Raw genomic sequence first — 27,753 nt, forward strand, 5'->3', positions numbered from 1 at the left:
GTGCGCGGAAATTAGGAATTAACATGCACCGGAGCACAGCAGCTCCCCCCGTATGAATAGTCAAAGGCTATAAAACACTCATCACATATTCCACGCGCGTTTATCGCCTCTAATAACATACGTGTCGTTACACACACGCGTAATGTCTTTCTGCTCAATTTTCTCGGCCACGCTACGTTGGCTCAGCTCCAGGGCCGAGAAACCGAAGCCAGGAAGCGCACGCGCATCGAGGAAGCAACACGTTTCCGCAACAACGGTTAGTCAGCGAGGGGACTGCTCTTGTGCGTTCGGTTGCTGGAAAGGAGCGTTCGGACGTTTGCCATACGGACGCGGCAGCGCAGCGTTTTTCACCACGGCGGCTACCGGCAGGCAAGACCGGAAAAACAAAACCCAAGCTCATCTGCTTTCTTCCTTTAGTTTATTATTATTATTTCCGCAGTTTCCTCGCGGCTCATCTCTTGCACCGCTCCAAAAGAACGCGCCTGGTCTCCCCCAATGGCACCCGGTGCGGCGGCTTCACCGCAGCCGAGGCCAATGGCGACCGCGTGGCGCGTCGCACCCCGCGTCTTACCTGACTCGCGCCTGGATTCGCCGGCGCCGAGGAGCGGCCGGCCAATGGAGCGAGCGGCCAGGTGGGCCGGCGCACCTTTAACGACCCCCGGGCGCCTCCCCGGTACGCCTCCGTTCTCTCGCAAGGGCCGGTCTTCTCTTCCCCTCTCCCCGCGACGCCACCAACACCGGCCCGGCAGAGTTCCTTACCGTTGCCACCTGTCTTTGGCAGTCGAGACACGCGAACTTTCACTCGAGCCAGACTGCACGCCGTCGGAGACCGGCATGAGACGACACCATCGGGCCGAGGGATTACGAGCGGCGTCCTCTTCGGTGCAGCAGCTTCGGCCGCTCTTCTCGTGATGCCTCCGCCACTGCTCTGCTTCCGCTGCTGCTGCTGCTACTTTTGCGACAGCATCTCACTGTTTTCGTGAAGTGGGGGACCCCGTCTCGCGCTGCCGCCGTTCTTTTATTTTTTTGTGTGCCAACGCCTCGTCGTCGTCTTCATCCGTTCCAACGGGGAGGCGCAAGAGTGGCAGCGCGCGCAGTGTGTGGCTTTCCTCGGAGAACGATGGAGACGTTCGTGCTCATCCCGAAGGAGCTCAGTCTGGTGATCAGTGACCGCGCTACGTCGACGACGACCGACTCTACGACGACGACGACGTCCGGCGATCGGCCGCCGACCAAGGAAGTGACCGCGGCCGTTTGGAGCAACAGTCGGATCTCCCGCGGCACGAGGTTCCTGCCCTTTCAAGGAACTGTCCGCCTGGACAAGCTCGAGGTGTTCGGCACGCTCGACCAGAAGGACGTGAGTGTCTCTCGCTTCCTTCCCCGCGCTTTTCTTTCTTTTCTTGTTCATCGTCCCGTCGTTCGCTCGATCGCTGCCGCGATGACGCGCGCACGTGGTTTTTCGCGACACCTGCAGCGTCGCGTCGTCGTAGTCGGCGTTACCTTCGCGTTCTTTGCATCCGGATATATGCGTTTCCTTCGCAAAACTTGAAAACTTGAAAACTTTACGAAAGCACGCTTGCACTACATGCGCGGCGATTGTGCGCGTACGGGACTGGCAAATTTGCCGAGTTGTCGTTATATATCGCCTATCATGCCAAATCTCAAGGGAGGTATGCAAGCATGGAAGCAGCAATCTTAATTTGCATGCGCCATGTAATAGATCGGCGGCTTCATTCGCTAGAAAGGGCAATACGTGCATGGCAAAGTTTTCTTTATTGATGCCATCGCATGGAGATTATATATCCGTTAAGTCAATTATTTTGTAATCCAGATTTGCATGTTTATTATAGGAATATTTTAGTACTGGAGTCACAGAGTTGCAAAATCTCTCCCTGTCTCTCTTTTTTAATTGTATAGGTCCCGTGTGATCAGATGAAGGCCCTGTCAAGTTTTCTAGTATCTAGGCCAAGGCCCTTTTAGCTTTTCTGGTACCGGGCTTTGAAATGGTCATAACCTTCAGGTATATACTTGTATTCGGGCAGCTTATATACATGAGCTTTCATGACGGCTTAGTTTTCACACGAACTGGAGAAGGCAAGCTCATAGCAAGTTAAACTGAACCTGTGCGTGGGTCAATAAGGAGCACAGGGTCGCATATTGCTGTATGAAGTTTGTGACAACACAAGACACCACAACATATCTAACCCTTAGTCCGGGAGGAGTAAAGAAACATCGCTGTGCAACTGGCATCGCACAGAACACTAATGCAATTTATTTATTTATTTTACTTCATTACACCCGTTGGTATTCTCGAGCAGTGCCTAGTGTGCAAAATTAGCCAGCGACGCTGCATCTACGTTTTTACACTCAAAAGCATGTCACAAAAACAATAGTCTGAATAAACACAAGCACAGTGCACACATACGTGTTACGAAGCAAGAACTCCTCATCATGACGTAAAGTTTGTCAAGAAGATTGTTGACGTTAAAAAACGTATCTATAGAAGCTGCTTCAGCGCATGTCGGCAGTTTTCTAGCATCTACGTGAACTCATACGTCTGGTTTCTATAAACAAATAATTTATCGTTATATGCCAAAAGCGGGGGAAAATGGATGTGTGTGTATCAGAAAGATCAGAAACCTTAAATAATTATGCATAGCACGGAATATTTGTTTTTGCCCTTTCGCTGACAGCCTCGTGAATCATTAAAATGACACTAATGGATAGTGTTTTGCCGCTCCCGTAATATATATCTTTCATCGTGCTCTGTAGTGCGCTGAACGCGCCTTCTTCCAAAATTGTAGATTGTTCATTCTGGAACTCCACCTGACTGCTGACATGGAATACTAAATGTTTGTCGCACTTTGCGCCACCGCTCTGGCCACACACACATACAACGTCAAAGCGGGCCGTGACGTATTGTGCATGATAATTAATACTATGGCGCAACAGGAGTACACAAAAACTGAAAATATATGCGTACAGGAGAGCCTCTTGCCATACAGAATGTAGGAAGAGCACTAGACGAGCACTAGACAACCTTCATAGCGGCTTTACATAAGCGCAATGACTGATAGTTGATATTGCTAATAAGCGCTTTTATTGCGCAAGATTCAGAACAGGGCAAATACAAAATAAAGCTATATTTACATATACAGTGCTAAGCACAGGACAGAGTTGGATTGATTTATGATGTACAAGTGTCACAGTCACTAACTTGAGTTCTCCTGTGAAACTTTTCCTTCTCCTTTCTCTTTCCTGTGTTACGCATACAGCGAATGGCTTCATATTAGTATAGGCCTGTTTCAGCACCTTGTGCATTCCAAAAGCTGTTTTTCCAGTCAAACATTCTCTAGCCAGTTAGATTAATGTAGATAGTTTATTCCGTCAATAGGGCTGTTTTAATGGTTGCAAATCACATTGTCTTGGGTTTTTGTGCTAAAATATGACCTATTTCACATTGTCCTAATTTCTCTCTTACATATATGCACTGTAGTGCTAGTTTACTTATGCTGTTGTTTTACTCTATAAAAGATATTTTCTCGTATAGGTATGCAGTCCTTTGCTTCTACCCGATTTACTATTAACATCTAGTCTATCACATAACAAATTTTCAATCATAAACCCATGAAAAGTAGCACGGCAATCAATGGCATACAATGCTCGACTTGCATAACCTTAGCCAGGCTTATAGATATGGCAGCAGATGATAAAGCCTCACGGTGTCATGCGCGGGTAATTCATGATTTATCATTTAATGGCTATCCTCTTGGTGGGCGTCATGATTTCTTGCTCATCACTGCAGAATCGATCGATTACGTAAGGCTGTACACACGAAACATTCTTGCTTATGAGAACTGTTTGTCATAGGCTGACTTCGTCACTGCCTCGCTTCCTACACCACTTGGCGCCGTTACTATATCAGCCATTGCGCGCAAAAGGCTTCGCGAGACACGAAGCATATGATTACTAGCTTAGAGCAGCGAGGACTGAGCCCTCAATATTTCAAAATATATTTCTTCGCTTCAGCGCGTAAACAAGTTCTAGTGATGAAGAAACTGCAGTAGCATATAGCCTTTCGACAAAGCGCTTAACATTTCGCCACCTCTGGAGCTTTCCGAATAACATTCTTGTGATTTATAGTTATCTAAGAACCCCTGTTGACGTCTAGATTTTAGCCTTGCGACAACGTTTATGGCTTGTACTAGCAGCAAGACATACCTTTTCTGAAACTCCCGCAATATTCAACCCAACACATTTTTTTCCACCTTATTTTTTATTGAAGTAACTAGTTAAACATCGCGGTGCATGTGGTGGAGGACTCACAAATAGTTTTGACAACTTGAGGTTACTTAATGAGCACCCAAAGCAATCTACACAAGCGTTCTTGCACAGTGTCTCCCTCAGAACACGGCCTTCGTCGCGCAGCCCGGAATCAAGCCGGTCGACTCGTGGTCATCAGGAAAATGCAATCGCCACTAAGCTACCGTAACTGCAACAGCAGCCTATAGTAATAACATCCGTATTCAACTGCGACTTTGGATTACGCAAGCACTGTGACTGCTATCAACGCATTTATTTCGTAACCATCCTTGACGATTTCACTGAAATATAAGTAAAATGCATAAGTTCATGAGCAAGCCAATTATTAAACTCGCGGCATTTGAACACAAAATTATAACGATGACTCAAACGATGTCTGTGCCGTCAAGCCCAAGAAATAAGATACACGGGAATATTGATTTTTCTTTTTTGTTTTCAGCTACAGTACATTACATTGCCTATAGGATTAAAACAAATATCAAAATAGGGCCAGCTACACCCGCTTGTGATTCGAATGTGCGAGATATTGTGATTTACTCGGCTCTATAGAATGTAACACAGTATAACAGATGAGAGTATTGCGAAACTCTCTGAACCGAGGTTTCTCATGTTCAGCTTGTCTGATTTAAACGCTATTCCAACGAGTATATTATCATAGGTCCAATATCTATTACCCTACGGGTCTTACAAAATTCCGCTATGCCATTGCAGAATTTAGAAGGGCTGCAGGTTCCATCACTCAGATAAATTCCTTAGGGCAAAAAAATGACAATGCTGCTGCCATTACTCACTACGTACGAGGGCGAATCAGAAAGTCCTTGCCCCTATTTTCTTTTAGCCAAATTACAGATGTAAATGCGAAGTCAACATATCCATTCCCTGCGATGGACCTTTCTTGGACTGGCCCGGTTGTGGACATTCTTCACACGTCCACGGCGTACGCGCGACGAAGTCTGACTAGTTTTCTGTGGAACAAGGGACGAACACCCATCGAAATCCACAGGGAAATGAAACCCACGTATGGGAAAAGGTGTCTCGCTTTGAGAAGTGTGAGGTGCTTCTGTTTTGAGCTCGCAAAAGGCCGTGAAGACTTGCATCCCAATGAGCGTTCGGGAAGCACTACCACAGAGGCATCTCAAATTAAGTATTGCGGTGGAACAAATGTATGATCCTGTGTGGGGACTAGATGGAAAAATAGTGTAATGTACGTAGAAAAGTACGTATATTTGTAATTACCCGTATGTACCTTATTTTGCCTAATAAAATATAGGGGCAGAGACTTTCTTATTCACCCTCGTAGAATCTGACTCTTTCCTTCTAGAGGCGGACAGTTTCATTTAAAACAATCATTTAACTGGTCGCCTCATGATAAACATTTGTGCATTCCAGATATATTTGCACATTTAACGTTAACTGGCACCAGCGCATAACTTCATGTTATGAGACGTAATTAGGTTCCTCCAAAATCGTAGCCACGTATCTCAAAGTGGCCGGAAGCGCAAGCTTTTTAGCGACTCGTCGCTTCGAAAGTCAAAATTACTTGCATAGTACCGATTACGTAGCACGTTATGGTCAAGGATGACCGAAATAAACGAATAATACTCAAATGGTGGGGTGCCCTATTTGTTTCTTTTTGTCGTTCGTGTCGGTAACGTGTTACGTAATCTGCACCTAATAGCATCCATCAACAGACCCAAATAGGATAGTAAATAAATTTCTCTATATGCTAAACCCTACATATCGCATCGCTTAATATTCTCACTAATAAGTAACCAAGATAATTTACATTTGGTGGGAGATATGTGAAACTATGTATGCTATGCGCAATGACATGCACACTTCTCCTTTTGAGTGCTGTCAAAAAAACTGCACAGTTACATTCAAAGACAATGCCACATTAAAATTAAGGGTCCATGTTGACTATGATGTATGTGCTCCATAAAGTGCATCGCAAGAACAGGCGCCGGCCGAGCACAAGAGCAATTAATTAATGCAATTGGGCAATGAAAGGTAGGTTTTAATAGTGAAGCGATTTGCTATTTCGTCGCCTTCTTTCTCGGTGAACGCATGTCAACCTTGTCTATATATATTATGCTGACACATATAGAATGTACTTTCGACTCAGAGCAACAAGAACAATCTCTCTGTCCATTGTCGTTCCCAACGGCAATTTCCAAGCCGGCCCCCTGCAGGCGACAGTAAAATGAAATTTTACATTCGCATGAGAGTGATAATTCCCGTCTTTTCATTACACGAAGCAACGCACACAAGATGATTAGATAAATGAATCGTGTACAACAGGTAAAAACACTATAGTGCTCACCATCCTATATACCACCCCAGCCATTCTTGATGCCTCAGCATTGAATTATACGCTGATCACGTTTCCATCCTGGGCACAAAGGAAACTATATAAATATATCACACGCACACCTGCCTGTCTTATAAGAAGAAAATACAGAAGTGTTAAGCCTCTGTGATATATAAGAAAGCCTATTTATCAGTCACATATGCTTGTTATTACTTCTTATACTTGAAACAAACTTTCTTTTTATTGTTATTATAACTGCATTCAAGGAAACTGCATCGGCTACCTCCTCTTCTCTAAATTCATAGATATACTCGAAAAAGTTTCAAGCAAGAATTATAAAAAAAAATATAGTGACAACAAAATTTAAAAAAAAATTATGGCGTTTTACGTGCCAAAACCACTTTCTGATTATGAGGCACGCCGGAGTGGAGGACTCCGGAAATTTCGACCACCTGGGGTTCTTTAACGTGCACCTAACATAGTGACAACAGTTATATAGTTCACATACAATCAACAAAAACAAATGTTTCTGGGCAGTTCACAAAAATTGAACTTTTATCTTGAAGTAAAAACGACGTTCCTCGTTGGGGAAAAACACAGTGCACACGAAAAGACACACATGATAGCCATGGAAACAGGATAACAAAAATATTTTCAGAAAGAGGAACATATCTGAAAATATTTTAAAGCGAATTACTTATACAAATACAACGCTGTGTCAAAGTTACAATAGTAAGGTTTAGTAACGTTTAGATAGTATTACTGATTCTCTAGGAAACTATACTAATGCTCGTGCTGTACTGAAACCTTGGTGTATAGCGAGAAATATTTTGCATTTACTATCCGACCGTACAGTTTTCATCAGAAAGGTGAAGAATGGACACATACGTTGCTTTTAGTCTTTTTAATACGTTGTATTCAAATTTTAAGTGTTTTTAGCGTTTATTTCCTTCACTGACGCTATATTTAATAACGAATACTGCCAGTTGATTATAAATTTATAGCGCAATTCCTTCAATAAAGCGGTTGTCTTACGAAAATTATTCTTAACATTCTGTAGACTTTCCTGCTGGGTGTTTCATAGCCTCAAGAGCCTTCCTCTAGAAAAGGTATTGAAGCAACGCAAGAGAATAGATAGGAGTGCAACCTGCATGGTGTTTTTTTTTTTCATGCTTTATCGTCCTCCCACTAAACACTGTGTGTTTGAACTTACGTCCGTCCAAATACATACTATCCCCCACAAAAGCTTTATTATAGCATGATATTCGATACGTCACTTCACGTTTACAATGAGGCACCTAAATCTCATCTCGATGTTTCCTTTCTTTCTCTGTTCGTTTTTAAACAAATGCGGACGCCAGCATTAATGCTTAAAGCTCGACGTATTGCCCGAATAAATAACAAAGCTGAATCTTCAATAGCTTCTAATCACTCAGAGAGTGAAATTTGATGTCATTATTAGCGCAATAATAATCAATGAATACCTTTTCATACTGACTACAGAGCCAGAGAACAACGCACTACTCAGGAAGAATAACGGAATACTATATCTTCGCAAATGCTTATTCAGGTTGCCTATATGCACTGGTCTGTACGGTGAGTGTGGCAGGGCCATAAACGAGTGAGACAGGGTGAAAACATTTAATGTTACCTAGAAAGTAGGTAACTATAACATAGAATTCTGTATATATACACTATATAGCGTTTTATTACCTTTTATTATATGTCAGCCCTATATCTTATTTATTAAACATGCGTGTAGTCGACGACGGTAAATAGGGATGCGACCTACTCATTTAAGCTGAGGAATGTTCTAACCTTTATAAAAAAAAGTTTTTTCTCTGAACAAACGAATGTCCCCTTACACATGATACTTCGTAACAATGGCATGGCATCTTGCACATATATCTGCGGGCCACAATATCAGCGATGGAAAAAGCACGAGAACGTTTATGACGCATATAGTGCTGGGCAAGATCATAGAGTTCGGATGACAACAGATACCAGAGGGGCAAAAAGCAGCAAGAGGCAGCCCCTATAGAGGAATAAGGCGTGCCCGGCATTAACAAGTTCACATTTCAGTCGCCAAACTGAAACATATAGCAACTGCCATGCAACATTAAATCACCAGTTTTTCCTATTACGGTATCAAGAACGATGGTTCACTCCATTTGGTGGGGGGGGGTGGTAGGGGGGGGGGGGGAGAAAAGAAAAAGCAGCAGCACTCTTAAGCGCAACACGAATACGGGTGTTAGCACTAGTTCGTATCTTAAGCTGGCAAATTGAAGGTTACGCTTGCACAAGAACCAAACTCGACAATAATTACTAAAGGAAGCCATTGTTGTCTCCCCAGGACGAAAATATTTTACGTTCAACGGGTGAATACAATACTGGACGAACGCAGAAATAGGGTCTATATATATATATACTTTATACGAACGAACTCTTACTTCAAGGTAAGAACTTCATCTCGACTGGATCAACCAACGCCCAGAAATATGATATATATTGAATAAACTCTTAATTCAATGCAGGTACTTAATCTCGCTTACGATTCGCTAAGTTCGTGACTGCACTTCTTTGAACTTTTTCTTCGTCGCACACAAATACAAAAATAGCACCTGACACAAGCCATTACCCGCGGTTAACGTAACCGCGGTTAAGGTCGCCAGTGTAACAGGGGTATAAACTGTGTATAGTAACAAGAAAAAAGCACCCAGAACCTTGAATAACCAAATGTAAACGAATATTTTCATTTAATATGCTCAATGACACAGAGGCAGACATCTCACACACCTAGCGGCGGGATTTTAATTAGCGCCCTTTCCTTCTTTTCTCTTTTTTTTTACGAATAGAAAAATGAAACGAGCAAGATAAGCCCGCAGAGTGAAACTAAAGCGCCCGATATCGTTCAGCCAGCAACCAGAAGGCGCAGCTGACCGCCGTAAAAACCGCAATAGCGCGCGCATGCACACACACAGTAGTATACCCGTTAATCAAGCAACCATGCCGGGCTCGACGCAGTGACAAAGGCTCGCGTGGGACGGCCGCCACGCGGAAGGCCATTTCGCGCGCGGGCCGAACCTAGAAATGCGCGAGCAGCCAGTCAACCAGCAGCAGCTATAGCAGCAGCAGCCCTCGCTCGCGCGCACTCCTTGCTCAAGCACGCAAGTAATAAAAGTACTGCGCCCGCGCGCGCGTTATACGGAGGCTTCGGGCGCCGCAGAAAGGCGTGGCACCCGACACCGGTGTCGCTCCCGCGCAGCGCACGCCGCGAGCCTCGAAGTGTCACCACAGCAGAGCGCCCTGTGCAAGTGACATGCGTCTTCACTCCAGCACGAACCCGCGTGGGGAAAGACCGGCGACTGCCAGTGTATTCGCTGCAGGGCGGTGGCGACGCGATGTCGCGTCGACGATGACGGCACCCACCCCCTTCGTCACCTCGCTCAGGCTTTTCAAAAAAGGCCGCTGGTTTCGAATGTCCGGGCGTCACTTGTCCGCGTCGATGACGACTTCTCGACGCAACGACGCCGTCGAAGGAGGCGTGTGACACGAGCTCGCGCGACAGCTCTGTGTATAGGCACGCGTGAAAACCAAAAGGTGGGAGGAAAATGGAAGCAAGGAGGAACCGTGCCTGTAAGCGGAGCCGGCAGCGATGCTTCTCGTGCGTCACGCAGGTAATGTGAGACGATAAAATAGGCTAAGAGAAATACAACGCACTAAATGCTTCACATACTTACAGCGCTTCATGAATCAGGCATCTGTAATAACACTTCGTGCCCGGAAAAAAGACGGGCAATGTTGATAGTTCTTATGAAAAAAATTAGGCTCGGCAATCTCAATTATGCTTCATCACGTGCTAATTGTTCTACGCTCGACGATTAGCGAAATGTTAGTGCGTTTGCGTCATGTTATCACTTCAAATCAAATCGCTCAGTCATCAGAGAGACACGGAAAAGAAAGCGTATGACGGGAACAGCTGTGTTTTATCATTGTTGCTGTGATTTGAAGAAAGCGCGTACGCACGACTTCCTGGGCTTTGTGTTCAGCCCAGTTAACATTGTACAAAACGAAGGCGGCCCGAATAAAGAACTCGCATCTTTGAACACACTCTTGTGATTAAAGAGGCACACGTAACCTTGAAGAAACTGTGGGCTTCTCTCCTATATGTTCTCCAGCCTGTTATCTTCAAACTACGTTATAAAAAACTTACAGTCGTGCTGCACAATTTGTCAGTAACCTTAATGCATTGAATGACGAAGCATCAAAAAGTAGCAGTTGATTTCATGCCGTAAATGGTGTTCCTTTCTGGTATTTCTGGATAAAGAAAAATAGCGGCAATTGTAAGGGACTTACTTCTGTCATAATTTCCGTATTGATGTAAAGTTCACAGTAACACCGTAACCTCACCGCAGCCATTACCAAATTTGAACTGAGTGTTTATTTTTATGCTGTCACATGCAAAGCACAGTCGGGAAAAGAACGCGCTCATCACACACCAATGCCAGGCAGCTCTAAGCAGAAAATACATCCAAAATGCGCTCTATTTGGTCGCTACTTTTATTGAAGAAGCGACCAAATATTGAGGCGAGATTTTAAAATCGGAAGCATATAACGAAGGGAAGCTCAAGACTGTGCGCTGTAGGGCAGCCGATCCTGGGCTATTTATAACGTGCCCAGCGTTATTCAGTGACTACCCGTGCATGTAACGGGGGCAAGGGTGCTTAAAAAATACTATTTATGTTGACGAGAGAAGTATAAATAACAAATCAAGCACGAATTTTAAGGTTAATATATATCAGCAAAACGCTAGTTATGGTGTCAATAGGCTTTGTTCTCGTGCCGCCTGTGTCGAGTTACTTTTTCTATCCTGTCAAAAATGTTGCGCGCTTTGTGAACGATTTAAGAACTTTAGCGATATGTATATATAGGTCTTGTTACCATGTGCACTTGCTTTGTTATATATATGAGCAGAACATATGGTCCTATTTCCCGTTTATAGAGCTCTTATTTTTTTATGCACTGGACAGAAAGAAAAAGCATGTTTCTTCCGAAGCTGCTTTTCGAGCCGACATTGTTAGCTTTCACAGCTTTCCAATTACTACGATCTACGCTTCAGACATGTTTGATCAAGTAATTACGCAATCTGTCATCTCTCAGACCACGCCCATTGAAAATATATCGTAAACTATCCGCGGCGTCTGCAAACTATCTGGACCATATTGCGACTGAATGGGGCACAAATATCGCATCGCTTGTACACAGTATTAGGTGTCGTATGTGCGTGTGCTGAGCTATATGTGTAGCTCCTAAGGTACCTGTAATGTGTTGCAGTCACAATTCTTGTGGAATAACATACGCTAGTATGCCTGTCTGCTTCCGAATATTTCGGTGCGCTTCCTTGACCCTCACGCGACCTAAATAAACCCCGAGTCACTGGTGGCCGTTTCAATGAATGGGATGGATCCCTTCAATGCAAATTTGTGTTCATCCTACCAGCGATTCATCAAACTAATATTCTTCACATGAACGAATTTCTTTCTGAAGAGGCCCAGTATTGGGCTTGCAGATGTATACCCACATGCCGTCAAATGCTTACAAGGAAGGACAAAGCTTATGCCGACTTAGAGCAATGAAACTATGCACAAACACTCCTATGCTTAAGCGCTTAACCCGCCTGCCGAGAACTTATTTGCAATGCCACGTGCTAAAGGTTGTTCTCATTAACTGTCTATATAGATCACAAAGGGTGCCATTTTAGTTCGGGCAGCTACAACTACGAAGTGATTTTAGTGAACGCAAGTTTTTATTTCCGCTTTCGTGCGTGTATATCATGGAGGAAGGAAAAACATAGGAGGGAGCATTACGTCACGCAGCCAGCATTGGGAAGCGAGCGCTCCATGAAGCCACAGTGGTGGGTGGCCCAACACGTGACCTCTTACGTCGAGATCACGGAACAAGAATCTAGATTTGCTGAGAAGTTCGGTTTCCAGTAGCTACGCCAGTAGTTTTTATTCGCTGAGCACTTGTTCAGCTGCCCTGCCGTGGCTCTGCCTGCACAGTTGGAACACTAAAACCAACTGTGCACTTTCACGTGTGATCACGTGTTGGACCGCCCGGTTGGCTTCAATCGCGTTGCGGTATACTCCCTTCTGTTTTTTTTTTTTTTCCTTCATCCATGGTGTACCTTGCTTCGGTGGCTACTAAATCGAGCCAATTAATCGTGGTAAAATCACAAAAAGTTTAACCGCAGCATTTTGCCGTTTTGTTCCGCATATTTTCGTTCAGTATATTACGCCTATTAAAGGTACACATGCACTCGCCAACAACATGCCGAGTGATCTGTTTTATCACAACGCTCACTTCATTTGACTAGACAGGTTCACAAACCGTTGAAAGACACGAGAGTATTGTATTCCACGCTAAGCTCGTTTTTCTTCGAGAGGATCCCATATTCGCAATCGCTTCCCCGTCGCGAGATCTCTGCGACTAATTTCGTTGATTAATAGGCTCCAGGCGCCGGAACAATAGGTCGTATACCTTTTCGTCTTCCCACGGTGTCTAATGTTCCAACGCGCATATGAGTGGCTATGAGAACTCGCATACCTATGCTTCTCCCCGTCGTACCTCACTCCCCCCATCTCCCTAGTACCACTCCCTTAAAAGAAAAAAAAAGGAGAGCAATAAACTGTCACGCATGACTCCGCATTCGAAAAACTAAATAAAGAAATGAACTATACCGTGTATCGTGCGCCAGAGAGCTGAGCACACAAGACTTCCTCCTCGCCCTCGACTTTTGGAACGCGTACTAAGAGCCCTAAAACATAATAGACCGACTGCATTCAGGACGACCAGAGGAAGACCCGCGCTTGATTGTTTTCCTCAGCGCGTGTTCATTTTCTCGTCTTTCTGCTCCCTCTTGCCCTTTTCTATTACAAGGTGGTACGCGCACTGCGCGAATACGTGTGCGCCTTGCGAGGTAGGCGAGTGCGAAAACCGCAGGCGCGTTCGGTAGCTCACAAAGGGGCAGCAGCAGCTCAGGAAGCCGCTTTGCCACCCGTCCCTGTCCCGCAACTAATTATCCGAGCCGGCGATGGGCGGAGACGCGGTCCCGCCGTACACATCAGGCCTTCGGGCCCTCACTCGTCCCTCGGCAGCCTTTTATCTTTGTTTTCTCTTGGCTCTTTCTCTCCCCCTCTCTCGCTTCTTTTCTGGTTGTTTCGCTCTCCGCGGCGTGCAGCCATTTCGGGGGGCTGGGAACCGAGCGCGAATGAGGCAGGCGCAGCAGTGACAGGGTTAATGCCGCCGATGAACCCTCTCGCCGAGAGCACCGCCGAGACGGCGCATTAGAAAACACGCATCCCCCTTGGGATGAGGAGCCGGGAGGTGGGGGAGGCAGCAGCGTCTCCTCAGCAGCCGCCCAGACCGATGTGGCTGCGGGGCAATGGCGAGAAGGACGGGAGAAGGCGAAGAAGAAAAGGACTATGACGAATGGGCCCCCGCAGCCTTCCCCCGGTGGCAGAAACTGAAATGCGCTCCCGATGTTTTGCGTTATGGCTCGCGCACGCAAGTTTACCTCGGCCCCTCTCGTGTTCACTTATTCCACTTTCTGTGCCCACCGCTTTTTCATTATTTGTTTTTTATTTTTACGTTGTTTTCTCTTTCTTTTCTTTTTCTTTTTTGTCTGCATGTGTTCGCCCTTCCGACTTCTCCAGACAGTGATTTCATTTCGGAAGAGGCTGGTTTCCAGCACCAGACCTGCGAGTTCTTTCAGCCTTTTGCGGCAGCATTTTGCGTGGAGTATTTCTTTTCTCTCGAACACTGAACAAACCACTCAATTCATTGGCTGCGATTCGCAGGCCAGGTCGGGGCATTTAAAACGTCTAACCACATATCCTACCCGTAATATATATATATATATATATATATATATATATATATATATATATTACAGGTAGCTGTTAATCTTCCTGCCAAACACCGGTCTCCGCAAGATGCCCTGATCTGCTTTCCATGCCCGTTTACTCGTTGCCTGAGTGAGGTGTGTTCTCTATGCCTAAATTCTAATTCTTACTTAATCGTCTGGAGTAACATACTAGGCCTTCCACAGACATGCAACACCACCCACCTTTCGATAAAGAATATGTCTGGCTCTGCTCACAAAATTTATGGCCGCTCAGTTTTTGGCTGCCACTTCTTGGCGCGAATCTCACTTCTGCCTACCTGGACTGCAGAGGGCCTCTCGCATTATTGATTTCTCCGTAGATAAATTTTACATGAAAAATAGCCGGACAGAATCAATGTCGTTAACATTACTCAACATTGTAGCACAAGACTTGGTCATGTCGTGCAGCCCGATTGCTTGTACCTCGGCTCTTTAGCAGGGTGCATGCTCAACATCGACGATTGAAAAATGCAGCTTCATCGTGGCTTATGGGAATAAAATTTGTCGCCGGGAGGTTGCCTCTCCTGGATGACTATTGGCTCATAAATAATATAGAACGGCATTAACGGTGCCTAGTTACGGAAATTCTTATGCTTAGCTGTTGCACATGTATATCGTAACCTGTGATTGTACTGCGCCTTTTTGTGATATACGTCTTATGCATCTTTTACATGTGTGAGAGCTTCGCAGCTGGTAGGCCTTGGCGATGATTAGGGGTTGACAGTCCGCCGTTGTTCATCATGCCCTGGGCGTCAACTATCAGGCGTCAACCTCTGTTCTGGTATAGCAAATACATTAGAAAATTTAATTTTTGATGTCCATGCCAAGAGCCCCTCCCGACGTTTCTTTCTTTCTTTCTTTCTTTCTTTCTTTCTTTCTTTCTGTGCCTCATCGGTTACTGCACATTCCCAAATTTGCATCAACGCCAGTCCACCGTGGCACTCATGTTGCGAACATGTTCCGATCGTTCGTCTCTTAATGTGCGCCCAGGCATTACGCACAGCCTGCTATCACGCAGTTGTCTAACAGCAGCCAACCAATCCAAAGCCGCGGAGCTCGATTGGATACTTGAGCGCCCATATTTCTTTTATTTCATTAGTTCTTTTTTTTTTCTTTTTTAAGCTCTGCACTGTAGACTATAGGCCTATCATGCGAGCTCAACGCAACTCCGGCTCGCCGCGGGTGTCATTTCTCCTGACGCTGGCATAATGCACTCCTCCCGTGAGGGTGTCAACCGAATCACGCCGGTTTGACAGCTCACTACACGAACTGGCGCACGCGCATGCAAAATCACGGGCGCGCGCCTCTGCGTATATATATATATATATATATATATATATATATATATATATATATATATATATATATATATATGCGCGGTGCGCCGCACAAGTCACGCGTCCTCCGACGTCTCGTAATCGTCACCGCCACCTATCGGAAGCGGCGGTTGTTATTTCTGCTTCTCTATTTATTTTCTCTCGTACTTCAGCGCTCCCGCCTGCGTATACGCGAGCCTTTCGGAGCAACCCCCTTTGTTGTACTCCTTTCCTGACCAGAAAGCTATTGTTACTGCGCCTGCGCGTAGAATATTATAGACTGGATACTTTGCCCAATCCGAGGCGCGCCGTGTAGTTATCTGCGCAAGGCAATTTTCAAAGCTCGTTTTTTTTTTTTTTTTTTGCATCGATTGCGAAGGGCGTGCATTCAGTGTTTCGTCCTTGATGCGCGCTGTCTACGTCACGCTTACGCAAGAAACGCGAGCAAATAAAATAAAAAGAATCAAGGGCACTCGCGCGCGCGCCGCCTCACTTATAGAGAGCCACATTGATAGGTTCATAACGTAGTGTATATATCTATGCGTAAACGGCTGGAGATCGTGTGACCACGTTATCAATTGCGGCCTCTTCGTATCACTGAGGCAAATATAACACACTTCTCACAGACTAATGCAAAAAAAAAGCATGAATTGGCATCTATCGCCAATATATATGCTATTTGAACATGGTTAACGTGAAATGCAGAAGCCCGCAAGCGCCTACTTATAAACATGGTTAAGAAATCAATGTTCGCTAGAACGTCAGAGATTAAAAGAGATGTCAAGACTGAAGCACGCAGATTAGAGTCTGGCGTTATGAGTATGAAAATCACGATACGGTTGGGAAGGACGCCGTATTAGAGTCCTCTGGGTTAATTTTTCACCCCATGGGGTTCTTAGCGTGCACCTAAATCTATATATGTAAGTACGCAAGCGCGTCTTTGCATTTCTCCCTCATCGACGAAATGTGGCCGCCGCGGTTGGGGTCGAACCCGGGACCTCGAACTTAGCAGCGCAATGCCATATCAGCAAAGCTACCATGCACGGCAAATGTATAAATCCACATGTGCAAACGTTTATCATATTAGCGCTTCCCTCATATTTCTCCACTCTGCAATTTTTTATTTAGTGATAAGTTGGTGTTGACGTTACATGTTTGTTCAGTAATTACACGTTATCTATGACTGAATAACAACTGAAGATAACCAAATACAACAGTAGCTGAGTGCAACAAGCACTTTAGAGGAATAGCTCTGATCGTAAGCATAATCTTCACCGTACTTGGTCTTCTTTTGTGAAAGAAAAACTGTGATTCATCAGGTGTGCACGAACAAGGAAGATAAAGGCACGATAGCATAATCTACGAACTCATTCGGCAAAAATACTGAACATGATCAACCAGCGTCTCTGTAACGTTCGCAAGTTGGAAGGGTGTACTGGAATGTCGTTTTTAGTGAAAAATAGGCTCTTGCAAATAAGATATATGGAAGCCCGCAAGGTGTAGGAAGGTTCATGAAAGAAAAAAGAAATGTCCTCCACCCGAGTGTAGCACGAAGCTACTATGGAAACGGCCAATACAGGCTACTCAAAAGGAAAGCGTCGCAGTTGAAGAAAACCAGAACAGTGCGATTGTCTGAGGCGTATAATATGGGCTGGGAAATATCGGGACCTTTCAAAAGGTGGGAATTGAGAGAAGTGAAAGTACGCATAAGTCGTAGTTCTTCAAGCTGGGTTGAACTCAGAACTGGTGAGAGGAAATTGATTCTATGGAAAGCTTGCTAATTCTTGCGCATACCGTACGCGGTTTCTAAGTAGAGCTGTCGCTGGTACGCTGTGTATCTAAGGCGAGAATCACAAGGCCAAACGGAAAGTGAATGTGGAGGCTAAAAGTGGCTCAGACGGATTTCCCCTGTTAGAAACGCCAGTTAAAGTTCTACGGCAACGATAGCCATGTGACGCATTCACTATCCTGAAATTGCGAGTATATCTCACTGCCTAGTGGCCAGGAGTGGAAAATGCCCGCGCATCAATTTCTTCTTGGAAAATTCGCCTCTCAATGAACAGTCCCGGCTGCCATAATCTGGATTTACTTGATTTACGTATGTGCCACGCTTGCTTTTTTCCCTACCAAAACTGCATGCGTGAGATCTGTGCTATTAGTATTTTCTAGCTAGGTCTCGTTCTGCTGGACAATTTATCCTCATTAGTATAATACGTTACCGCGTGCTTAGCCGTCAACGACACTTGCTGCAGTCGGGATATATATCACGCGAGCCTTTGCAACTATAGCTTGGCTAGGCATCAAGCTTGCTTAACTTTCCTTAGAGGGAGGTTACCAGTACATGCCGTTAAAGTTTCCTTGTTCTGATAACGACACTGCCGGCGACGCCAACCCAAATTTCCCGCCTCTTCGAGACCATTTGTCCTGGTTATGATCACGTCGAGACGCACATGCAGGACGGTGTCTCAGCTCCACCCATTATCCAGCTATCATTACACAAGCATGCACGCCTGCTACCACCGCTGTCCTGAATGAGACACATTTAAGACCAACACATGACCATTGAATACCACTACGCCATTTTCGTGATGTCGTGGTATCTCTATATTTCCTACGTAATTGCTGCGGAGTACTTCACAGTGCATCGTGGTGCGCTAAATTGTCGCCTTGCTTCATGGATGTATGTAAAACCCTCTTTGCACATTTATCACAAGATTACGCTTTTATTTATTTTTTTTCCTGTGGACGGCAGCTAGGGTTCACTGCTCAAGACACCGTGTACACCTGGTGGCCTAAGCTGCATGGTCTCTTTACAAATACGCCAGTCCTTGTGCTTTATAGCTCGTTTCCCTTGCAAATGGCCTCCATTGGCAGGAGGGACGCGTTCGGGATAAGCCTGTCCACTTAAGTTGATAGCATTTTTAACTTCTTTTTTCGAACGTAGTCCTCAACTCTTACAACGTCCAGGAGATAAACCCACACCATTTGAGAGAGAGAGAGAAAGAGAGAGAGACAAATGACTCGGCTGAAATATTTCTGATCAGACAAATCTAGCGCACGGACGATGTAAGAGGTTAACCTGGCGGGTAGAGGAAGGGGAGAACAAATTGTGTGCGCGGTGACCACGGCCTCGCTTTAGCAAGTATCCGTGCCGAGAAGGAAAGAAATACGACGAGAGACACCCAAAAAAGGGAGAAGGAGATAAACGCGTCAGGAAGCGATCGCAATATCACCAGCGCCGCAGCTTCAACGCGTCACCGTCGGCACCACCAACACCACCGCCCGTCGTGAATACGAACACATAACTCCCGAGCTCGCCCACACCCGTCGACGAGACGACGGGGCCATATAGCAGAGGAACGCCGATTGGGCATGTCCTCCGCCTTCCCTTCTGTCTTTACCTCTCCCTTCCTCTTCTTCGGTGTACCCGCGTCCGCCGCGTGCTCTCGCGGTGCCTACGCAAGCAGCGAGCAGGCGTGCTTGTCGCGCCGTCGGCCCGCCGCTTGCACAAACACACACGCGCTTGCGAAAAACGCTCGCCGGCCGCGCTGCCCCGCTGCGCCGATTGTAGCTTCTTTCTCTGGTCAAACAACTCGAGGGCCTCTGTCTTCTTTCTCCCTCGCGTCTCATGGTGCTCGTGCGGAAACAGGCGTTCGTGCACACACAATAGCCAATATGGGTAACTGCCCGCACGGTTCTAAGCTGGCCGCCCCACGGCGGACGGTCCCTGCCGACCAGTCGAGCTACAAGCAAGCACCGCTGTTGACGCGCCGCCCGCGACCGCCAAGGAGCTCTCTAGAGAGCATGCCGCACCGGTCGCGCGCGCGCCTTGCAAGTAAGCGCGTCGCGTGCTTGTTCTGCATGCCTGCCGAGAGGGAGCGGGGAAGAACCCTCGTGCAAGCATGACGGCATTATCGACACCTGCGCGTTCCGATTTGATGGCGCAGGCATGTGGAGAGATCTGCCGCCACTCGTGCGGGTGAGGAACGAAAAATCTAATAAAAAAAAATCGAAGAGTGCGGAGAGAGAATCAAGATTTGGTTGGAAGGTGAGGGTAGAAAAGACAGGGCAAGGTGAGGGAGGAGGGCGGGGGGGAGCTGCGACAGCGACAGAAAGACGACGGCTCCCTACTCGGCTTTCGGTTTGGAGACCCTTTGTATGCTCGGGCGCGCGAACGCGTTCAATAGCTCGCCATAGTTGTACTACACATACGTGGAAGGTGTCGGCGGGTCGGCTGTAGATGCGCGATCTGCGCTGTCGTGCCGCCACACGGCCAGCACGCGCCTGGAGCGCTGGAAAACATTCGGACGGGGCAAGGAGCCCAGCCGCCGCTGCCGCGGGCCGACCGGATCATGTTTGCCGAGCTTATTCAGGGTCGAAAGACGCATGCTCGCCTGCCAGCAGCGGCGCTTTCTTGGCTTGGCCCAGCGGAGGCGGCGATGCGTCTGTGTGCGCGTCGTCGTGGACGAGGTCCCGCGTGCACGCAGATCTACGAGAACAAGCTGAGCTGCAGCTCCTGAAATTCGATGGTCTCCACTAGAGCAAACATTTCTCGTGTCAGTGGGCGCTGTTTGTTCCGTTATTCCCGCGAGATGTGGACGTCTATTATTTTTTTCTTTTTTTGCTTCTTTTGCCCCGGTCTCCTTCGTGATTGTATTGTGCTAGCTTGTGCGCTCTAATCCGTGTTCGGTTGGGGTATTGGCTTTAGCTTTGTGAGCGCGAAGCCGAGGGAGTTTACTTTGGAACCATCCGTACCATACCTTCTCACACGAGGAGAATCACTCTAGACATTGAATGAGATAAAGCACAACCGGGCTAATTAATAAAAGGCGCACGGTATCAAGAAAACACTTAACTCAGATGGTTTGCGCCGGCACAATGACAGAAACAGCGCTGATCCTTCATTCAGCACCTGCAGTGTACGCATATATCCTTACATCAATATATCATAAGCACATCAACGCCTGCCAGGCACTGATCCACACATGTAAACACATGTAATCACACATGTAAACTTTCGTCATTCTCAACAGAAATGACGCTAGGTGGTGGAGTTAAAAGCTTAAATGTTGTTTCAATTCCCGGGACCAAACTGACATAGCTTTCCACAGGAGCTAAATGTAACTCCCAGTCAAGAAAAAAAGTACACATAAATTCCTTTTTTCATCTAGTACACTTGAATCTTTCTCACCATATCCTAATACGCACGAAATGAAGTCGCAGCGCATCCCCTGCTCCTTGTTCCTTGAATGCACTCGGCGTAATACGACTCGAACAGAGCCTACGCGAGTCACCCCTATACAGAGTCCCCCGTCCGGAGCGGACGCAAGTGGCGCGCGATTACAAGTGTTAATCCTGCTTGCGTACACATTCTTGCACTACAAATTGCTAACAAGGTCGCAAAGCGCGGGTGTCATTCCCGCTGCCCTGCGACAGGCACGAAGCGTCTCGAGCGCGCGTCTCGCAGTTGCACACCAAGCGCGGCAACGCGCGAGCTCCATTCCACGCATTCGCGGCGCCGTCGCCACGGAGCGTGGCGATGCTCCCGCGACGCAGGTGCGCGTCGCATACGGGCGGCAGGGATCCGTCAAGAAGCCGAGTTCCATACGCGCCCGCGAGATAGAGCGCCTGCACGCTCGTTCTTCTTCACTGCAGCGGTCGCACGGCGCTCTCCCGGTATTTCGTCATTGTTCGTTTCACCCCTCGCAAGAGTGGTGCAGCGCGGAGCTCCGTGCCATTCCTGTCGTCACCTCGCTGGCTTCTTCGCAGGCGTATATGTATACACACAGGGGCACACGCCCGGCAACAGCATTCCGCGCGGAGGGTCGGACGCGGTGGCGAATGAAATCAAAAACGGCGCAAACAATGGGACGCTCGCGCTGACACCGCGCGCCGCAGAGTCGAGAAAGTAGCGAGCGGATGACAGGAGAGACCCATCGACGTCAACTGTATTCATCACTGCTCCGAGGAACACTACTGAAATTCTCGCGCTCTACAGGGGAGGATACGGATGAAGGACAGGTGACACTCGGCGTGACATCCGCGCTGCGCTGAGGACATCGGTGTAACGTACGCGGCGAATGCCGAGGAATGAGCGACACGGCTCTTTTATTTCTCCTTCTTTTTGTCACCGCTACATCCAAGAGTCACGTATAGCACGCTGCGACAGGCATTTGCTTCTGTAGGAACTCGTTAAATCGCTTCGTGCAACTAGAAGGCGATGATGTATGTCTTGAGAAGTTTATTCGCTGTCAAAGCACTTTCTTTGTTTTTTCCTGCGTTTATCATAATATGCTGTATAACGCAAACTCGAAAACTATTGTAGTGTAGATTGTTGTCACTACTTGTTCCGCATCGGAGGGATGAGGCGAGCACACTGGAGAACCGTAGACGTTTTCCTTATTTGTTTTATTTGAACTTTAGTTACTTAAATTATACATCTAGGTACTTGCACATGTCAAAACTATGACATCTCAGCACCATTCGCTGCGACCTGGTCCCTTGGTGTCTCTAACGCGAACATTCCCTGGGCGTCGCCGCAAGCGTCACAACGCCCCGCCAGAGAGCAAACAAAGCACCAATCCCACCTCCTCATTGACCAGAGCCAGTCAGGCCGCACAGATTCAAATACGCAGAGCCAATCGTGGGCGAGCTTCGCCGAGTTCGAACTCGATGACAGCCGTCTGCCTAAAGAATTATAACCCTAAGAAAAGTAAACATACACAGAAAACTACAGAGACAGTCGTTTGGCTTTTGACGATATAGAGCGAAGAACTATCGGCGTCTAGATGGAGAAAGTGCACAAAAGAGTCGAGAAGCATTCACCGAACAGTTTGGGAAATTAGAAGACGCCACTTCTGCCGCCAGTACAAAAGCCGGGCGACAACGCGGTCCGCCGGCTGGATCCTCAGGCGGAGTGGGTGGTGCCCCGTGTGAGATTCCCCTAACTGGCCTCCCCACCCGTGGACGGAAATACATTTTGAGAGAAGAAAACGGTGAGAAAGAAAAGAACACTGCTACACAACACAGGCGATGAAGAAATGTAAAGATAGACAGCTGCGCTACACTATAATGTCCCTTAGAGGCACGCTATATTTGCAATAATTTTCAAGCGATTGCACCACCCGTTCCCGTACTTTTCAACATGTCCGATGCCTGTCATCTCCTGAGCTATATGAAAGCACGCCCGCTTTTCAGAAAACTATGGCGATCTTCGTCTACATCATGGCACTGCGCAATGCGCTCCACCTCGTCAAGCGAATTGCGCAGTATCATTTCTCACATAAGGAGAGCAGGACGCGGACCAAACCAAGAAAGAGTGGGATAAAAAGAAAAGGAAGCCAATTACAATTGACTCGGCTCGGGAGGGCTCCGGAACAAACGTATATATAGTCACGAGCAACGGCGAACGAACCGCGCGGCGCTCCCCATAGTTCCCAATTAACAAGGAGCCATATTTCTTTACAGAGCGCACACCATAAGGACCGCAAGTGGTGGCATTCTTTTTGCTCTTGCTTGCGCCTCCCGCTCTCGATTCCCCCTGCTCGCGCGCAAAGCAATTACAAACCCATGCCACCAGCGTACATACGTCTCCCGCGGGCATTCTCCGAGCCAGTTCGGAACACGCCCCAATACGTGTAACTCCCTGCAGTCGCATATATACACGCGTGGACGCGAAGCGATGGCTCGGCGCGAACCACTTTCGCGTTTCAATGGGAAACCACAATTCAAAAAGAGCGCTGCCATTCCTGCTGCTGCTGCTGCTGCTGCTGCCGGCGTCGTTGCCATATTGGCGAGCGCGCCCGAGTGTACACAGCGTTTGTGGCTGTGGCGTGTGTAGTATAGACCCAGTTGGAAACCGAGCCGACGACCCCTGTAGGCTTCGCAGGGGGGCGAGGTTACTTGTTCGATACCTGCTCGGCCCACAAGAAAGCATCGACGGAAGCGGCCAGGTAAGGCCGCACGTTCGCGGTGGGCTGAGAGAATAATGCGCGCAGCTCTGGCAATAGCTTGACTGAGCTTCGGCGCCTTCTCGAAACAACGCTACGCACTCGCCGCCAACTGGCGAGCGAGCGAGAAGCAGGCATGCAACCGACGAGCGGACACAATGATTTCCCGGCGCGATTCAGTGGAGCCGAGAAATGAGAGACGGAGCTTTCTGAGAAAGCTAACAAGGCGAGTCCCGCGCCGCCGAAACACACTTGTTGAAACCGGACGAGGCCAGCGGGAGAAGACGAAGAACGTATGAAGAGAGAGGAGAGAAAAGGAAATACGAACTCGTTTTGTTTCTTTCCTTGCCCCAACGGAAACCAATACCGCCCGTGCCGCAGGGGTGCAAGACAAACGATACGGGGCTCACAATAAGCGAGCGCAACAGGTGAATTGACCTTGAATGGCGAATGGGCGACGGTAATATATTTCTCTGAATCAATCTCCTCGAAGTCCGACTGTGTGGAGGCAATATTGTAAACTATTAGTATTCAGTTAACCATGTTTTTATATTGGGCCGTGTAAATGATTTGATATTTAAGCAGTTTTCATATTTTCGTGTTCGTGGTCGCTGATGTCCAGACACATAATCATCACGGCAGCCTATGGAGCAGATTTCTCGTTCTTTCTTTTTCGTTTCTTTTTTCCCCATCTGAATTACATAGTTCTGAAAAGCTGCGTCATATGCGTCTATGCCAGAGGTGTCTCTAAGCGCCGTTCTACAGAGCAAGCACGAGCGTATTTGTAGTGGAAGAGGAACGCTCGAAAATATAATGCAGCGGAATACACCAACGCGCCCTTGAACGAGGGGCCGCACTCAATTCGGAAAACCCAGCCCCCATTCTTGGTAGTCGGACGCGAGCTTTCGTTCCACTTGTTTCGGTGCACCGGGCCGCGGCGCACAATGCCGGGGAACGGAAAAGGAAGAGCGGCGAGCCAAGAGCAGGGCAATCTCGAATCATCTACGCTCCCGTAGCGTTCACCTCAGTTGCGGACGCGGAGAAAGGAGAGCCGACAATCGCGTCATTCCCCTGCCGCCACCTTGACAAGCCTCAACGACGAAACACCCGAGACGGCAAGAGCAGTGCCAACTAATTCGAAGATGGATGCCGCCGCCGTGAGCACACGCGCGCACGCCGCGTACCTTTCCGTGGTTTGCAGGGGTGTCGAAGATGGCCATAGGGCAGCAGAGGGTCTTACGGCGTTCGTGAGGGTGTCCGGGGGGAGCTTTAGTGGTGGGAGGGGGGGACGCGTCAGCGGCATCGCACAAAAGAGCCGCGAATCGATAGAAGCCACTTTGCGTCCAGCCGTGTTTGTAGGACCCGGCACGGAGTTTGCGCTAGCTGATGCCCTCGTCCGCCGTTGGAATTGTGACCCCTGCCGAGAATACGTGCAAATATGTCTGGGGTGACCATCTCGTCGCGCCATCCGTTCCCCCCGCCCCCTCTCCTAACCTCCCCCGCGCGCTCCTTCTCCTTACGCCGGCGTCGCCCGTGTGCTGTTGCACTTGAACACGGCTATTACATAGAGCGGGCGTCGACTTCGCGCCACGTAGAGTGATTTTACACTTTTTTGTTACTAAGAATCGTAACGACGATACAAGCATCTTTTAGTATTACGACAATCGTTACAATGATCCTGCTGCTTGCCAAATGTGCGTGATTTAGTAGCATTCCCATAGTTAAGTGGCTGCATTTGAAGCCTGAGGACTTCATGATTTCAATGATTTAAGGCCAGCAACAACGTGCTCACACCCGACTCTGCGACATACATTCCATTCCCAGCTCTTCAGAGCTGTGGAGGGTTCGTGACACTTTCGCAATCAATCTTCATAGCTTTGAAGTCGTGTTCATTTCGTAAGAGCTCAGTTACCGGACCCTGTAGTCGTATCATTCGCATGCTCTGCAGCCTAGAAAACTCTGAAAACATGCGCACGCAAGTTTAAAACAGAGTTTCTGAAGCTGTACCTCACGGACATTAGAAACTAGTGCCTATTTTCTGCGTTAGGTGAAATAATATAGTTCAAAGCGGCAGCGCCCTCCCCCTCTCATATCGTCCTTTTTTCACCCCCACAGCACAAAAGCACCTCTGAATTCGACGTGTTGTTAAAATGTCTAATGCATGCCGTTTGTAGAATATCCACAAATGCTTTTGTCCAGATGTTCTGTGCCGTCATTAATGTTCTCACTAAATTATTAAATACAACTAGCGTACGTTTCCTCTGCAAGATGCGCCCGAAAGATGGATCGACACATAAACCACTACTAAACCTGCCGTATCTATTGAAACAAGTGTTTCAGCAGTATACACACGCTAACAGATGGTGTCTGAGTTCATGTGATGCGCTCAGCTCACTATATACATCACTATATACATCTATATACGTGGCCTGCCCGTTATGCTACGTGCGCGCACGCACGCGACTGCGCGTTCGAATGTCTTTAAAGCACCCCTCCTCTACCCCCCCCCCCCCTACATCCCAGGCTACCCAACTCCAGTAATGCATGTCAATGTACAACCTGCCCTCGTCGACTGACATATGCGGCCTCCAGTGCGGCACTCGGAAAACGATTGTTCTTCGAGCCAGAGCGCGATAGTAATACGTGCACGCTTGTTTCCAAGCAGAGACAACGGCAAGCATAGGTGTGCGGTGGCGGCGCTCACAGTGACGCGTTGACAAAGAGCAGGGCGTAACGTCGCACTGTTGGAGAAAGGATATTTAAGAGGCACTATACAACTAGTGGTCTTCCAGTTCCTTCCGTTGGCCTTGCATCGGTGAGTGCACATGACTTTCACTCTTCAAACCTTTGCTGAGGACAAAAAGAACGCAGTGAGGGATAACAAAGCTTTTGAAAATAGAGACGCTCGAATATACTTGAGTCAGGTTTGACTACGCTGAGAAGGATTGTGCGTTATAGCGATGCGAGTAGGCTTTGTGCAGTGGCGAAGTTCTCTGTCCAAAACAATGAGCAGTATGCCAAGCTGCAGATCGGCTAACGGGACAGCTATCATTAATCTTTCTCTCTCTCTCTTATCCCATCTCGGGGTATTAAGCGATGCTATTTGGGGATGATCGTACTTGACAATGATGTTTCTATAATTCTTGTGCAGATATATAGGTATTTTACTTGTCTATAAAGCCTATTCACATATTAGTTAATTGAAGCACTGTAGGATCTTCCATTTCTGAAAATTACTTCAGGAGGCACGCACGCGCTCGCGCCTTTACTTTGTATTTTTCATACTATACGAATTAGCGCATGAGGAAGACGCATGATACGGCGTGAGGCGCATCGGAAAGTGTCTTCTCGGACTGTATCGACAACTGACGGAAACCGTTGGAAATTTAGATGCGCTGACGATGGCATCTTTACTCATACGCAAACCAACGCACGCGCAACCTCGCTAGCACGTGTGTATGCTAATCATACACAAACTTTACATGTAATACTATGAGATCTGGCATAGCCCATTCGCTTTCGAAGTTCCAGAACAATTTTTGTTTTTCTATTTTCGTGGCGATCTTACTTTAGCGCTCCATTGACTGCACTAGATGCGTTGTTTAACTGGAATTCTGAGTTCTCAATTAACATTTTTTTTTATTCGCGTCCGTTTTTCCGTTTTTCACGGACAGAGAGAACAGGCACACCTTTTAAATATGGATGGTTATCTTGATGTCCGTTCCTACAAAAAATAATAAGGCACAGTTGTGTAAAATTCAAAGCGAAGTTCAAGACACGCCGCACTATACATCGCTGCGTCACCAGCGCACATTATTTGCGCTGTCGGTATCGGTCGCTGATTACTGCCAAACGTGCGCGCGATCTGGAAAAGTCTGTAGCTCCGGCTGTGAAACAAACTAGTTCTCA

At 47.3% G+C, this 27,753-nt stretch overlaps 1 protein-coding gene across 1 annotated transcript in view; it reads left to right on the forward strand.

Moving 5' to 3' along the window:
• Positions 1–591: 591 nt before the first annotated feature.
• LOC126531401 (uncharacterized) overlaps positions 592–27,753 on the forward strand; it is a 107,653-nt gene continuing 80,491 nt past the window's right edge. The window contains exon 1 of the mRNA XM_050178914.3: positions 592–1,357. Coding sequence (XP_050034871.1) covers positions 1,121–1,357 — 237 coding nt within the window. The 5' untranslated portion in view covers positions 592–1,120. The remainder of the gene's footprint in view (positions 1,358–27,753) is intronic.

This window comes from Dermacentor andersoni, chromosome 5 (genome assembly GCF_023375885.2).
Source record: "Dermacentor andersoni chromosome 5, qqDerAnde1_hic_scaffold, whole genome shotgun sequence".
NCBI lineage: Eukaryota > Metazoa > Arthropoda > Arachnida > Ixodida > Ixodidae > Dermacentor > Dermacentor andersoni.